General features: G+C 36.3%; 2 protein-coding genes across 3 annotated transcripts; both read left to right on the top strand.

Annotated features, from left to right (window-relative positions):
• Positions 2762-9287, top strand: LOC109710500 (acyltransferase-like protein At3g26840, chloroplastic). 2 transcript variants are annotated; one of them, XM_020233120.1, is made up of 15 exons: positions 2784-3043; positions 3206-3364; positions 3427-3478; positions 3593-3648; positions 4265-4423; positions 4519-4623; positions 4870-4976; positions 5373-5494; positions 5950-6058; positions 6500-6630; positions 6723-7092; positions 7804-7917; positions 8069-8154; positions 8345-8454; positions 8869-9276. In XM_020233120.1, exons 4-15 carry the CDS (start codon positions 3627-3629, stop codon positions 9057-9059), a joined length of 1626 nt encoding a protein of 541 aa, XP_020088709.1. In that variant the 5' UTR covers positions 2784-3043; positions 3206-3364; positions 3427-3478; positions 3593-3626; the 3' UTR covers positions 9060-9276. The 2 variants fall into 2 exon arrangements, with proteins under 2 accessions (XP_020088707.1, XP_020088709.1); XM_020233118.1 differs by lacking the exon at positions 3206-3364 and having other exon boundaries at positions 2762-3043; positions 8869-9287.
• On the top strand, positions 12265-12731 carry LOC109710088 (zinc finger protein KNUCKLES-like). The gene has a single exon (XM_020232518.1). The coding sequence runs from the start codon at positions 12358-12360 to the stop codon at positions 12709-12711; it is 354 nt and encodes a 117-aa protein (XP_020088107.1). The 5' UTR covers positions 12265-12357; the 3' UTR covers positions 12712-12731.

The following is a 14676-nucleotide window of genomic DNA, read 5'->3' as shown; positions in this document are numbered from 1 at the left end:
ATATAGCCTCATCCATTTATAATATACAGCCATCAAAAAAATTTTTGATAAAATCGTACATAATTTACCTGTGCTATAAATTATTTTGATTTGACTACTCAACTTTTAAAAATTTTAATTTTTTTACTATATAATTTATTTATTTATTTGATTTGAGTTAATCAATAATAATTTGACATCAAATTTTAAAATAACTACTTATGTTTTAAAAAAATATAGTCCAAAATTATATAAAATGTACTAAGTAAACCTGTAAAAATAAATGATGTATTCAGAATTAAAATCGAAAGTATCATTGACCGACTGAAATTAAACAAATTACACGATTGGATGATTCGCAGACTCAAATTAGTTTATAATTTAGATAAATTCTTTATGCTATTATTATAAATTTATAAAAAGAATTGTTAAAAAAAATTTATTTTCAAGACAAAATTCCTAATATGCCCTTCGCAAAGGGGTAAATAAGCAACAAGCCCTATTTATTTTTATTTTATGTTATGTACCAACTAAACAAATCAGGTGAGGCGTCATGATCCGCATCATAGATTGATCTCACTCTAACGGCTGTTATAACTCCGTCAGTTTCCACCGCCTCCACGCCGTCAAGTTTCAACTTCACCTCTGCACGGAATAGTTGTTGTCTACGCTTGCATGTCTTGCTCGTGACAGTGACATGTGAAGTGGAGCCCACACATTATTTTATCTTAGTAACGCTGTTTTATGCGCATATAAATTAAGTGTGAATTTTATAAATCGTGCATTTAGAAGAAAAGGATCTTTCTCGCCCCATTTTCTTTTAAAGAATCGGAGGATATTTAGAACGGATTAATTTTTATTTTTTTATTCTTATTTATTGTTCTATTTTGGGGTAAATTAAGATAAAAGTATTTTTTTTGGCGAATCAGAATGAATCAAAAAAAATAAAGAATCTTCTACCGCTTATTCCAATTTTTAGCATGCTATGACACATTCGAGACGAATTATTCGTATTCCTATTTTGACCCTTAATTATTGTGTCATACGGAATAGATCTTGACGGGAGCTCCATCAACCTAAATTCACTTGCATTCTTATTTTTAAATATAAAAATATTTAAATACTCTATATTGTCGGCTTTCACATTCATAAGACAAGTCTTGTAGAAAAAGAAATTCTCTCTCCCTCTACTTGAGACCTACAGCTGGACAAAAATTCCTGCTTTCATTGAGAAAAACTAAGTCTGAAATCCACCTAAAAGACTTTTGAATTAGATAGAAGCAGGACAAAATCGGAGCATGACGTGGACACTCTCAGTGAGCAGCACGAATTTCTTTTGTGAAAGACTTAAAAAGTGCAATGAGTTAGGCAAAAATTGTCTCAATACTGACTAAGGGGAATTAGATCGAGACATTTATTAATGTTGCCGTGAAACTATTCTTTCCGGACCCAGTGCTTCCCTACCCTTCGCCTGGAGCTCGTATCATCTCTACCTGCCGGTAAAAACGGTCCAATATTGTTGGGTATGTGTCGAAATCATATTCGTATTCATGTTTTTTTCGAATGCGAATATACGTCGGGTGCTAAATTTTTAGTATTATATTCGCTAAAAATAGCAAATTTGAATATAATCAGATATTTCTTCAAATTAGAATATGAATAAAATTTATATTCAATTATTATTTAAATGATAATATATACTAATATGCACTTATGAATATAAATAGAATTAGCAACAATATAGCTAAAATTTTACAGTCGTATTTAAATTTTTATGTACTTATATTTTATTGAATAATATTTAAGATTTAGCAAGCACAAAATACAATTTTAATGTGAAACTCAAAATAAAACAAACTCAATATAATAATAAACAATTTAATCCCATCACAAAATATAATAATGTCCTCTTTTATCTTCGCTTAAAAAAAGCATATCAAACCTAAAATATAATTATAAAGTTATATCAAAATTAACTTTAATTATATATATTATATATATTATAGTATATTATATAAGATATATATTATTCTAATTTATTTACATTTAAACCGTATTTAAGTTTAATCATTAATTAAATAATTAAATTCTAAACAGACTGAGTTACATATAGAGTCCCCTATATTTCTTAAGCAGAATCCAAAATTCAATAAATTGTAAATATAATTACTAAACTCTAAATCTGAATTCGAATCCCGAATTTTAATTCTGGAATGCCGAATGGAAAATTTCAAATTTCGTTCTGGATGTGTAATTTAATTGTGTTTGATTGATGGGAAAGTTTAATCCTAACAACTTTTTAGCGGACCCAAATAAATTGTCGCCCTCCATCTCATGGTCTCCTAAGTACAAGGATAAACTAGACGTTACTCTAATAACCACTCTAAATACAGCTGCTCGACGGACGCTACCGTTACCGTTTAGCCCGAATGTAAAAATAATAATAATGATAATAAACATAAGTAATGATAATAATAATAATAATACTAGATAGCTAAAAATTCTAGAAGCAGAGCTCCTCTCCCAGAGCGACCTCTCGCTCTTCTACTCTTTTTAAAAACTCTCTCCCTACCTCTCTCTGCAATGGCCGCTCCAACAAAACACGGCCGCGCCTCCACCCCCATTCCTCCTCCGCATGCCCCCGCGCCGTCGCGCCGCCAGCCGCTCCGGCGCTGCGCTCACCTCTCCCTCCCTGCCTCGTCATTCCCGCATCGTCGCCGTTACCGCCCATGCGGGCGCACCGTCTCCTGACCGCCACCGTCCGCCGTCCCTCGCGCGGCGGCCGGGCCGCCCGACGTCCGTGGCTGCGCGGCTGCGGTGGGATCCGAGTCCTCGACGGTGAACCGGGTCCACGGGGGGGAGAGGAGGAGGAGGAGGAGGAGGGGGGCGGATCTCCGCCGCGACGACGAGGAGGGCGGCGCGGAGGCGGCGCCGCTCGGCGTGAGGGACTACATCGAGCGGTCCAGGGACCTCGTCCGCCCCGACGACGCGCCCCCGCGCTGGTTCTCCCCGCTCGAGTGCGGCGCCCGCATGAACGGCTCGCCGCTGCTCCTCTTCTTACCCGGTTCCCCTTCTCTCTCTCTCTCTCTCCCTCTCTCTCTCTCTCTCTCTCTCTCTCTTTAAATTCCTTTTACTCTTCTTCTAAATGTTTTGGTTTCTTATTCAAAAACTTACTGAATGTATAAAATCATTACGAAATCGTGATCTCCTAATTTTAATTTTTTAGATGGAAAACAATATTACTTTCGCAGTCGAGAGTGAAAGAAACGGAAGAAACAGTGTTGAATAAAAACAATTATTTCACGATTCTAAGATGCTCTAATTCTATAAGGTCCACATTTGCGGTTTAAGTACACTCCTGGGCTATTTCCACATAACGGATTAGGTATATCGTGCATCGTCTATTTAAAAATAGTCATTATTTTCACATTTTGTGTGTTATTTTAGGGATTGATGGAGTTGGGGTTGGTCTAATCCGGCATCATGAGAGATTGGGGAAGTAAGTGAATAGGGTGATATTAGTTTGTTGTTTTTTTTTTTTCCTATTTTTTGCTCTTTTTTTTGTGTTTGAATTGTGCTGTTATTTGATTGAGTAACATGTTTCTTTCTACAGGATTTTTGATATTTGGTGCCTCCATATACCAGTAATGGATCGGACACCATTTGAAGGTCTCTCTCTCTCTCTCTCTCTCTCTCTCTGATTGGTTGACATGTTTGGGTGTACCAGGATTTGTTAGTGTCCTAGGATTATTTAGGGGTATTTGGATATAGTATTGTTTACTATGAGCTGGATTTACGTGTATATATTGTTTTTTATTGGGGAGGGATATATTTTGGTGGTGTGATCCCTTTTTCATTCATATAAAAAATAGATAGTGTTCTCGAACTTCAATTTTGGCCATTGTAAATGGTTTTCCTTATCAGCGTTTGTTGGGTGGGTCTAGCTTCTAAAACAACTTTTCTATTTGAGAAACAAAAGGTGGTTGTTTGGCAATCAGAAGCCTAAAGTGTCTGCCCATGATTGGAAGTTGAAAGCAGCTTCTTGGTCCTGAAAAAGTTGATGCTCTAATTCAAAGCTTTTGTTTCTTATTGCAGTAGGAAGCTAATAAACGGGTCTTCAAGAAAAGCTTTATGTTTATGCATTTCATCAAAAATCTTTAATTAAATAGCACTTCTATAGAATCCCCTGCCAGGCCATTCAAGCCCTAGAACTCTTTTCATGAATTTCCACTTAGCCTCATCTTTCTTTCTTTTTTTTCCTTCTTTTATTTTTGGTGGATTACAGATCTAATTGAATATGTGGAGAGAACAGTGAAATCAGAAAAATTGAAGTCACCAGAAAAGCCAATTTATCTCGTTGGTGAATCTATCGGTGCATGTCTTGCTCTTGCTGTGGCAGCACGCAACCCGGAAATTGACTTGATACTCATCTTAGCTAATCCAGGTTTAATTACAAATTCTTTTACATTTTCTTTGGTTATTCTTTTGATTGATCAAGTATTCTATGCAGTTAACTCCGTGATTGATCTCATCTTGCAGCGACTTCCTTCCCAAATTCTCAATTGCAATCTCTCTCAGCTTTCTTAGATGCCGTGCCGGAACCACTCCATGTAACCATTCCATATTTCTTTAGTCTTCTTGGAGGTTTGTGTGCGATATATGCTTTAATACTGTCTAAGTAGCCGTTTCTTCTGTTCCAATTCACGAAGTGGAATAAACGATTGTTTATATTTGTTATTTTATGACTCACAAGTAAAATGAAATTATTACTAATATTCGTCTTTCGTTGCATAGTGGATCAGCAAGTTGTTCAGCAATCTTGTTATCTTGAATAACATTTTTTTCCTCTTATCTTAGTCCTGCTACTAAAATGTTCTTGTTTTGTTTTAGGTAATTCCATGAGGATGACATCATCTTATGTAGGAGGCGATCTCTCACTTGAAGAAGCTATCAGAACATTTTCAGAGAGCCTTAATGATGCGCTCCCTTTCCTTTCGGTGAGTTTTAAACTGTCATCGATAAGTGAAGAAATTTGATTTTGGTTCTCACTGTGGATGAGTTTGCATTAATATCCTATTCATGTAAATGCTATCTAATACAGGTTAGTTTCCTCAGTTTCAACTGATATTCTGTTCTTTCGAATCAATTTTATGCTTCCTTTGTATAATTGTATTTGCATTTTCTATTAGTGTTACATTCTATCTTCAGGACGTATGTTGTGTGCTACAGGAGCTGGAGTTTTATTTGAATATATCCCAATTGTAATGAGAAAAATGTTGGCATAATGCTGCGAATTTACTATCTTGCAATATATGATTTTTTTTTCCCTTTCATATTCCTCATATATTTCTTGCTATGATATGGGAAATTTATGCACAAGCTTTGTGTTACAGTTTTTGGTTGAGGTTTTACCAAAAGAATCTCTTCTCTGGAAGTTAAGGATGTTAAGATTGGCATCATCTTTTGTCAATTCGCGTCTACATGCAGTGAAAGCTGAAACATTGATACTTGCCAGGTTATTGATACTTTTATATATTTCCTTTGACAATGTTTTGGCATATTACTGAAGTTTAGTATGACATAAAGAAAAAGAAAAAAAATTGGTATATCCATATATAACAAAAAAAAATCATTCCTGCTTTCACTTGTCAAAATTTCCCCTACCCTTTTCTCGTAGCTAAAAAGGCACTATAATGACTGCATAGCAAGCAAATCCAAGTTGCATACACCTTTATAAATTTTCAGTTATGTCATTTCAATCAATGTCGTTGATTCTGTTCAGAGGGAGGAAAATCTGAAAGTTATCTTAGAATAAGTAGGTCTAAGAATTGATAATTTGTTATCACTATACTGCGTGCTAATTATTTTCAGAATTGCAAGAAAAAGGTGGTGCAGATGAGTATTTATGGTTTTTAAAGTTTATGAATTCATGTGAGGATGATTGGCTTGATATTGCTGTCCTTCTTTTAGTGGGCGCGACGAATTGCTACCTAGCCGAGAAGAAGCTGAAAGGCTTTCTGGTACATTGCCAAATTGCAGAATCCGTCATTTCAAGGATAATGGTCATACAATTTTCTTGGTATGCTCATTACTTCTATATATCGTACTACAACTTTGTTTTACAATCTCTATAAAGTTTGAGGCTCTTATTGATGTGACATATTGGGTTGGTACATTGCTTGCTAACAGCTCCCTATGATCTCTTTTTACAACTAGCTGCCCCTTTTTTTTCCCATCATTTCTTGAATGTTGATTTAGGTCCGTAAGCTATAAAGCAACAAATGTAATGTGATCGATCAATAGATGTAGAATATCGAATAGATAGTTTTGAGGGCTTTCCTTTTTGCTTCTTATACCATGTTCAATTTTGAAATTGAATGAAGAAATTTGATAGACATGGTTATATTCATCTTCATATCTCACAAAATGCAGTTTGAGTTTAACAAAAATAAAAATATTAATTCCTGGCTTTATACTTGCATGTTAAGTGCTTATATGAAATATATACCATCTTATACAGGAAGGTGGGATTGATTTGGTGACAATTATAAAGGGAGCTGGTTATTATCGCCGATCAAGGCAGATAAATTATGTATCAGACTATCTATTGCCAACTCCTAACGAACTCCAGAAGGTTATAGAAGAGTATAGGTACACTAGTATTACTCAACCTCGCACTTCTAGTGAAGTAATTGGATACTTATCTCAAAATCGCAAATTTCTTAAATTATTTTGAATTTCAGGTTGATCAATTTTGCCTCCAGCCCTGTGATGCTTTCGACTTTAGAAGACGGGAAAATAGTCAAAGGCCTAGAAGGTATTCCTAACAAAGGGCCCACTATTCTTGTTGGATACCACATGTTATTGGGCCTAGAGCTCGGCCCCTTAGCTACTACCTTCTTGAACGAGAGAGGGATCCTTCTTCGAGGCATCGCTCATCCTTTTATGTTCAATAGGACTTCAGAGAAGCTTATGCCCGATTCAGCTTCGTTTGATCGATATAGAATTATGGGTGCTGTTCCTGTCTCAGCCACCAATCTCTATAGGCTGCTTTCCCAAAAGTGCTTTGTTCTGCTGTATCCAGGAGGCGCGCGAGAAGCTCTTCACAGAAAGGTGATTTCTAATCTTAGTAATTACTTCGTAAGGTCGCTCTACAATTGATTATTTTGAAGTAAAATTTTGTTCATTTGCTTTCCATTATGGTTACTTATGAGTAAAAAATACTGAAAATTTACTATATAATATTAGACCTTCCTATGTGCAATTTTCTCTATATAAAAGCGAGAGTTACAGAGTGCATTTTCTAAAGCCTATGATTTGTCTATTTGCTTACATTGTATTACACTACTCCAAACCCCCAAAAGTATATATCCGGCTGTAGTGTTGCATTATTTAATCAAGAAACAAAATTTTTAATATATCAATTACTTTTATACTGTAGAGACATAATATGGTATCCATCAGGGGTATTTATGTTATATAGCCTTAGAAGCTGGGGTATGTGTAAATGTTATTACCATGCAATTTTTGGTAGTGGCTAAATGGGTTGTATTAGTGCCATTGATAGGTACTTGAGCAAAATAGGTACTTGAGCAACACTATTGTCATCTTTTTTTAGAAAACATTGAAATTATTGCCATTGTCATGACTATATTGTATTTTCTACCCAGTTTCATCAGTAAAACTGCATAAGGAGGTAATTTCCAAGTATTTTTTGATTGATAATGCTATTGAGTAAACTGTGTGCAACCCAATTCACGTAAAATATAACACATCAGCTGTGAAATTTGATTTAGTTTATTGTTGAGCTTCCATTGCTTTCAGGGTGAGCAATATAAATTATTTTGGCCCAAGCAATCCGAGTTTGTCAGAATGGCATCGAGTTTTGGAGCCACAATAATTCCGTTTGGTGTCATTGGAGAAGATGATATATGTGAAGTAAGTGCTTGTTTAATTTTTTTTTTTAACAACTATATTATACTAATAAAATCTCGGTTGCATGTTTACCTTTTTGTTGGGCTTAATTGGGTCAATGTTATAATTTAAAAAATGATTAAATAGTGGAGAGCCTTTAAACTTCTTTTTCCAGCTGCTGTTAGATTATGATGATCTTGTCAAAGTTCCCTTTTATGACATCCTAGACAAGAGGATAAATGAAGCAGCTGTAAGGGTGAGGTATGATGTACTCCATGCTAAACACCATTGACTATTTTGTTCCATTCTTTGTCCCTTGAAGTTAATTTCAAACTATAACAAAAAATTCAGTAACAACTTTGTGTTTTCTTTAGTTTGGACTGGTTCTTAAATCTTATTCAATTTCTCTCTCTCTCTCTCTCTCTCTCTCTCTCTCTCTCTTCTAAAATAGGGCTGATTTTAATGGGGAGGTTGGTAATCAAGATCTTTACGCTCCTGGGCTGTTGCCGAAGATCCCGGGCCGATTTTATTTCCTGTTCGGCAAGCCAATCGAAACAAGAGGTACCTCAACCCTCTCTCCCCAAAAAGAGTTAAAAATAGAAAAAAGAAGAAAAAGTTTAAACATTTGGATAGTTCTGTAGCATCTAGATATCCCATAGTCGTCCATCTTGATAGTTCTGTAGCACTTCTGTCCCACGCTATTCCACCAATACTCCATGGAATTGCTATCTCCAGAAATAAACGCACGTTGGGAATATTTTCCTCATGCTAGCTATTTTGTTTGGGTAGATAGTAGGAATATCTGCTACTATCCTCTCTGCATTCTTTGATCAAACACCGACAGTTTGCGTATTACCGAGTCGAAAGATCTCGAATGCAAAGTTTGATTGGGTTTGACCCTGATTAGATAGAACAAAAACATTTATACAAACAATTTGATCCTGATCACGACTATTACTTGCTTGTTGAATGAAGGGAGAAAACAGGAGCTGAGAGATAAAGCGAAAGCTCAGGAGCTGTATATGGATGTGAAGTGTGAGGTGGAGAGGTGTCTTGCTTACCTTCAGGAGAAGAGAGAGAAAGACCCCTACAGGAACATATTCCCAAGGACTCTTTTTCAGCTCATTAATGGGTTCAATGTAGAAGTACCCACATTTGACCTCTAATCACATGCCTTCTTTGATTTGCAATTATTTGGTAATGTTCATCCTGATTCATTATTTGTACATTGCTTCATAAACATCATTGTTATGTTCTTTTTCACAAATCCAATGTATGATGATAATTGATTCATGTTTGTGACTGTGCTGGACATCCAGAAGTTTGGTGAAACTTGTAGATTCGGTGCACAAAATGGTATGCGATTAATTTATTTGAAGATCAATTTTCCTCAATTTTGTTTTAATTTGGTTTAATGTTCCTCCAAATTATCAAACTAACAACTTCAATATAGATATAAAAAAGGGGTAAATTTCAAATACCATCCATGTAGTTTTGTACGTTCTCATTTTAGTATGTTATGGTTTAAAATATATCAATTTAGTATTCTATGATTTCATTTTTTTTCTTTTCGTCACCTCTTTTGTTAACTTTTTGTTAAATTATGTATAAAAAATTTCAGATACCCTATCTATAGTTTTTCAAATATTCACTTTAATATCCTTTAATATTAACTCTCTTACTGATTTAATAAAAAAAATTAGTGGGGGAGATAATAAAAAGAGAAAAATAAAATTATAGGGTATAAAAGTGATATATTTTAAATCACAGTATATTAACGTGAGAAAGTGTGAAAGTACAGAAATATTATTTAAAATTTTTGTAAAATAATATAATATATTAATAGTTCAAGCGATCAGAGAAAAATTATTAACTTTAGGGGAGATGAAAAGGTTGGTTTTGTATTTAGAAAGATAAAAAAAGTGAGGACACGAATGCATCATGGAAAGCGACTTTGTTAGTGACATTTATAAGATTTGTAGACTCTGGTTGGTGGTGGAATATCTATAGAATAATGGAAAGATTCTTAATTTATACTCAAATAAAAAAAAAAAGTTAATGGGGATAACTTATTCGAGTCAAACCCGATTATTTCAGAACAATCCATTAAGATTGTTATTGTGAAAGACTCTAGTTGGTGGTGGAATATCTACGGAATAGTGAAAAGATTCTTAATTTATACTCAAATAAGAAAAAAGTTAATGGAGATAACTTATTGAGTCAAACCCGATTATTTCAGAACAATCCATTAAGATTGTTCTTGTGAAATTAATTATTAATTGAACACGAAAACGCACACACGCACACAATGAATAGACAATTCTGCAGGGGTGTTTATGTAAAGGTACCAAAATGGAGAGAGAGAGAGAGAGAGAGCATAAGTGTTTGAAGTGGAGGTACGTGGTTTTTGAGGTTTTGTCCCTTTTAGCACGCAAGAGCCCCAAAGTGGCAAAGCAGAGGAAGGGGCGCAGGGGCATTTCCGTACCTCAATTTATTCCCACTCTTAGCCCCATATCCTCGACAAACTATACCATTCACCCGGTGCATCCGTACATCCCATGCACCGTGCATTGAATTTTTTTTTCTCTTTTTTTTTTCTTTTTTTAAATAACTGCTCCGGTGTATGCATAAATAAATAATAAGCATTCAAGCTAACAATTCTCTCATACACTTTTGCACCCGGTTCAGCGAATGGTTTCCGCGAATTCTTCCACGTCCTTCGCACTCCGAGGCGGCGTCGCGTCGACACGGCCCTCCCGATGCTCCCGTCTCCGCCGTCCGATCCGGGGCGTACGGGCCGATCCGATCCCTCGCCGGTGATTGGCCCCGCCGCGGCTGGTGGGTCCCACTCGACGCCCCGTCGGAGCGACTACGGCACCTGCGGGGCGAAATCGTCATTTCGCCCGACACCGTCGAACGCCTGTCGTGGCCCCTGTCGCGCATTTGGACGAAATTGCCCCTGTGGACGTGTACTGCTCCAACCCACTTATCCCTGTTTTAGAGCATGATTGATTTTTCTTCTTAACATGATTAGGACATAATTTTTTACTCCACTAGAATTAGAAGCTTTTGAAGTGTATTATTAGTAAAGCAGAGTAATCTAAGCATACACTGATTAATTATCTCATTAAGCTCTTTTTGCTTTTATTTTTTGTTTTCTACCCCAAAAAAAAAAAATAGTAGATTTAATTAATTACAACTTTTGCCGTTGAAGTGTGAGCATAACGTATCTACTTGCCTCTATTTTTGCTATCACTTTTAGTAGGTTATTTATTTGCTTCGTTCATTTCTTAGAAATATAATTATAAAATTATTTTATAATTTCTAATATTAACTATCAAGTTTTTAGTCAACTGTGTTAAGTACGATAAGTTATTTTTAGTTAAACCCATCTTTAATAAAGGCTGAGATAAAAGTTCGGATCACAAAAAATTAGAAAATTTAGGTCTCATTAGGTATCGTACTTATATTCTATTAAAATATAATATTTATATAAAAAAATTATAGAAAGAGACCGTAGATTGCGCATAGTTATTTTATTAAAAGTATTGATGTAGCACTTGGTCGGATGCATTAATCAATAATAATAATAATTTTTTTTTTCTACCGGTACATCAAATAAAAAACTAACAACAATACCAAACAAGTCCTTAGTTTTTCTTTTTTTTTGATATAATTTTTTTTGTTGGACACGACTGAAACAACTCTTTATGTGATGACCAGTTAATTTACACATAATATAAAATATTATTTATTTATTTATATTTTTTAAGTATCTAATATTATTTAAATGTTTATAGTTACTTGTTGAATTAGAGAAGCTGTTTTAAGATGGTAGAGTAGTAGGAGACAAACAATTTTATGGATAAAATGGTTCAATCAATACAGTTCTAGCTTTAGTTCAAAATGGCCCCCACATTAAGAAGCGTCTGTGATCGTACGGTGCGTGTGGTCCAGATCGAACGATCTCGACGGTCCAACTGTAACGGAACGGGACAAAACAAACGCCCTCCATGTAACGCTAACATTAACATGCTAACAATGTGTTAATAGGCCCACTTGTAAAGAGAGGGGCATTTTCGTCATTTCGTAAGCAACCAATCATAAAAAGCACGTATATTTAGCAGTAGTAGTAGTAATAATCTCATCCGAAGCCTCACTCCGAACCCTCTCTCTCTCTCTCTCTCTCTCTCTCTCTCTCTCTCTCTCTTCTCAGCTCGAAACCCTAGCCCTAGCTCTCTCTTTCACGCTCGATCTTCCTCTCCAATGGCGGAGGCGCCGCCGAGCAGCTGCTTCTTCGAGTTCCTGAAGCCCGCGGCGGAGGAAGCGTCGGCGGCGGCGGCGGAGGCGCGGTCGTTCGCCTGNTCTCTCTCTCTCTCTCTCTCTCTCTCTCTCTCTCTCTCTCTCTTCTCAGCTCGAAACCCTAGCCCTAGCTCTCTCTTTCACGCTCGATCTTCCTCTCCAATGGCGGAGGCGCCGCCGAGCAGCTGCTTCTTCGAGTTCCTGAAGCCCGCGGCGGAGGAAGCGTCGGCGGCGGCGGCGGAGGCGCGGTCGTTCGCCTGCGCCTACTGCTCGCGGCGCTTCTTCACGTCGCAGGCCCTCGGCGGCCACCAGAACGCGCACAAGCGAGAGCGCGCCGCGGGATCCCGTCGCGGCCTCCCGCCGTCGTCCTCCTCAGCCGCCGTGCCGCCGCCGCCGCCGCCGCCCTACGGTGGTTACGTCTTCGTGCACGGCGTCCCCGGCGGAGCTCCGCCGCCTCCGCCAGTCACCAATGCCGCGGAGCTCGACATCGACCTCGACCTCTCCCTTCATCTATAAGCTTCCTCTTCCTCTCCTCCTCCTCCGTTCCAATTAATAGCTCAAAGGTAAGTAATGAGATCTAGGTCGGTATACATATATATATATATATTCATATAGTAGCGAAGCAGTTGATCGTAGTATTCAGGGTTAGGGTTAGGGTTAGGGTTTGAGTGGCATTTCGACTCGTCCTCTTCGTTCTTTCTACTTCTTTTGTGTTTTTTTTTTTTTTTTTTTTTTGGTCCTTAAAAAGAAAAAATAGATATATAAGTTATTTTAAAAAAAAATCTGCGGATACTTGTTTCATGGGAGAGATGACGAATTAATGCATTAGTTACTACCTTTTTATTTATTTTTTTTTGCTTTTGTTTTTGCGCATATTAACGCAAATGTGAGCAAAAAATATATATATATAGTGGAGATATTTCTTCTATATAATATTTTATTTGAGCATTTATTTTTTCTTTTAGATATTTTATTTTATTTTATTGTATTTAACGGTAACATTTTTCATATTGTTGTCGGAATATTTGGAGAATTTTTATTTCGAAAAAAAATTTCCGCTTCTAAAAAAAAAAAAAAAAAAAAAAAAAAAAAAAAAAAGGGCATCGAGTGGGTTTTATCAGCGTGGGGGGCAGGTTTGAATGAACGGTCCAGATTAATTCTTGCATATGAATGTAGGTGTGATGAGGATTTATTTATTTTGCAAAAAAATTATTAGACATAAATTATCAAACAAATTATTTATTTTGAAATTTTTCTTATTTTCGATGTTTCGAACACTTTTCCCTGTGTTTGATCCAGATTCGGTAGGAATCACTTCACACGTTCGTGAGTGATTCCCACAGCTGATGTTCCTGCTTCTGTGTAGCACTTTTGCTTTTGTGCGCATCAGAAACAATTCGTGTGGATAAAATTGATTTTTAGCGAAGCAAACTCTGTTCAATTCGTAAAGTTTGGATTGAAACGCGCTTCGCTTCGTCTCGTCGCGCTTTTGTGCGAAGCACCAAATCAGTGCTCAGCACCGCAGCAGATAATTCCTGCATTCTGAGAAATCTGAGATTTCTAGTTGCCACCGCAGTCGTGAAAACCATCCCAAACATTTAATGATTTGTGCACGATCTTGAGAAGAGCTTCGCAACAACCGCGTGCACCTGAACCCAAACCCAAAATGATTTGCGTGATTATAATTGTTACGTAAGAAATTTTAGTGTCGTAATAACTTGTTTGCTCCGTGCCTCGGCACTTAAATCTTAGGGTGTGTTTGGTTCGCGCTATTTTTTTAAGATTCCTAATAATGCAATAGGAATAAAAAAATATGACGGTGTTTGGCTAAAGGCACTAAGTAATCTAGTTGGTAATATTAGATTCACTCGGGAATGAGAATCATCCCAAAGTACTAATCTCATTCCCTTGTGGGAGAGTGGGTATCCTCATATTAATGAATTGGGTAATCATAATATGTCTAATCTCTTTCTTTCTCCCTACCCGCTGGCTAGTTAGTATTATTATCCTTTACACTCTAACCTCATATCTCTCTCTAAACTTATTTTTTTCTCTCTAAACTTCAACTATTTTTCTCTATCTAAACTAAGCTCTCTCTCCCCCTTTTTTTCTAAAATTTCAACTCCCTCACTCCCTCTAATGTTGATTCTATTTCTCTTCCTATTATTTAATTATGCTCTCTTTCTCTAACCTATATTTTCTCTCCATTTTTTCTAAAAAGATGTTGAAATTTTTTATAGCATTATCTAAAATTAATTAAAAAAATAAATAAATTAATTGTATATTTTTTGTAAACTTAAATAACATGACTAAATAATATGACCGTGCGAATCAAACACATGAATGCCACATTTTTATTAATAGAATGAATAGGAATAAAATTCTCGGATATCTTTTTACTCCTAGTAATTTTTCATATTGCGAACCAAACGTGCCCTTATAGTGATGGATCGATTAATGTGTATAAAAGATTATAGCAAA

The sequence above is a fragment of the Ananas comosus genome, linkage group 5 (genome assembly GCF_001540865.1).
Source record: "Ananas comosus cultivar F153 linkage group 5, ASM154086v1, whole genome shotgun sequence".
NCBI classification, from domain to species: domain Eukaryota; kingdom Viridiplantae; phylum Streptophyta; class Magnoliopsida; order Poales; family Bromeliaceae; genus Ananas; species Ananas comosus.
The sequence above is the reverse complement of the archived record's forward strand: the minus strand, read 5'-3'. Positions and strand labels throughout refer to the sequence as shown.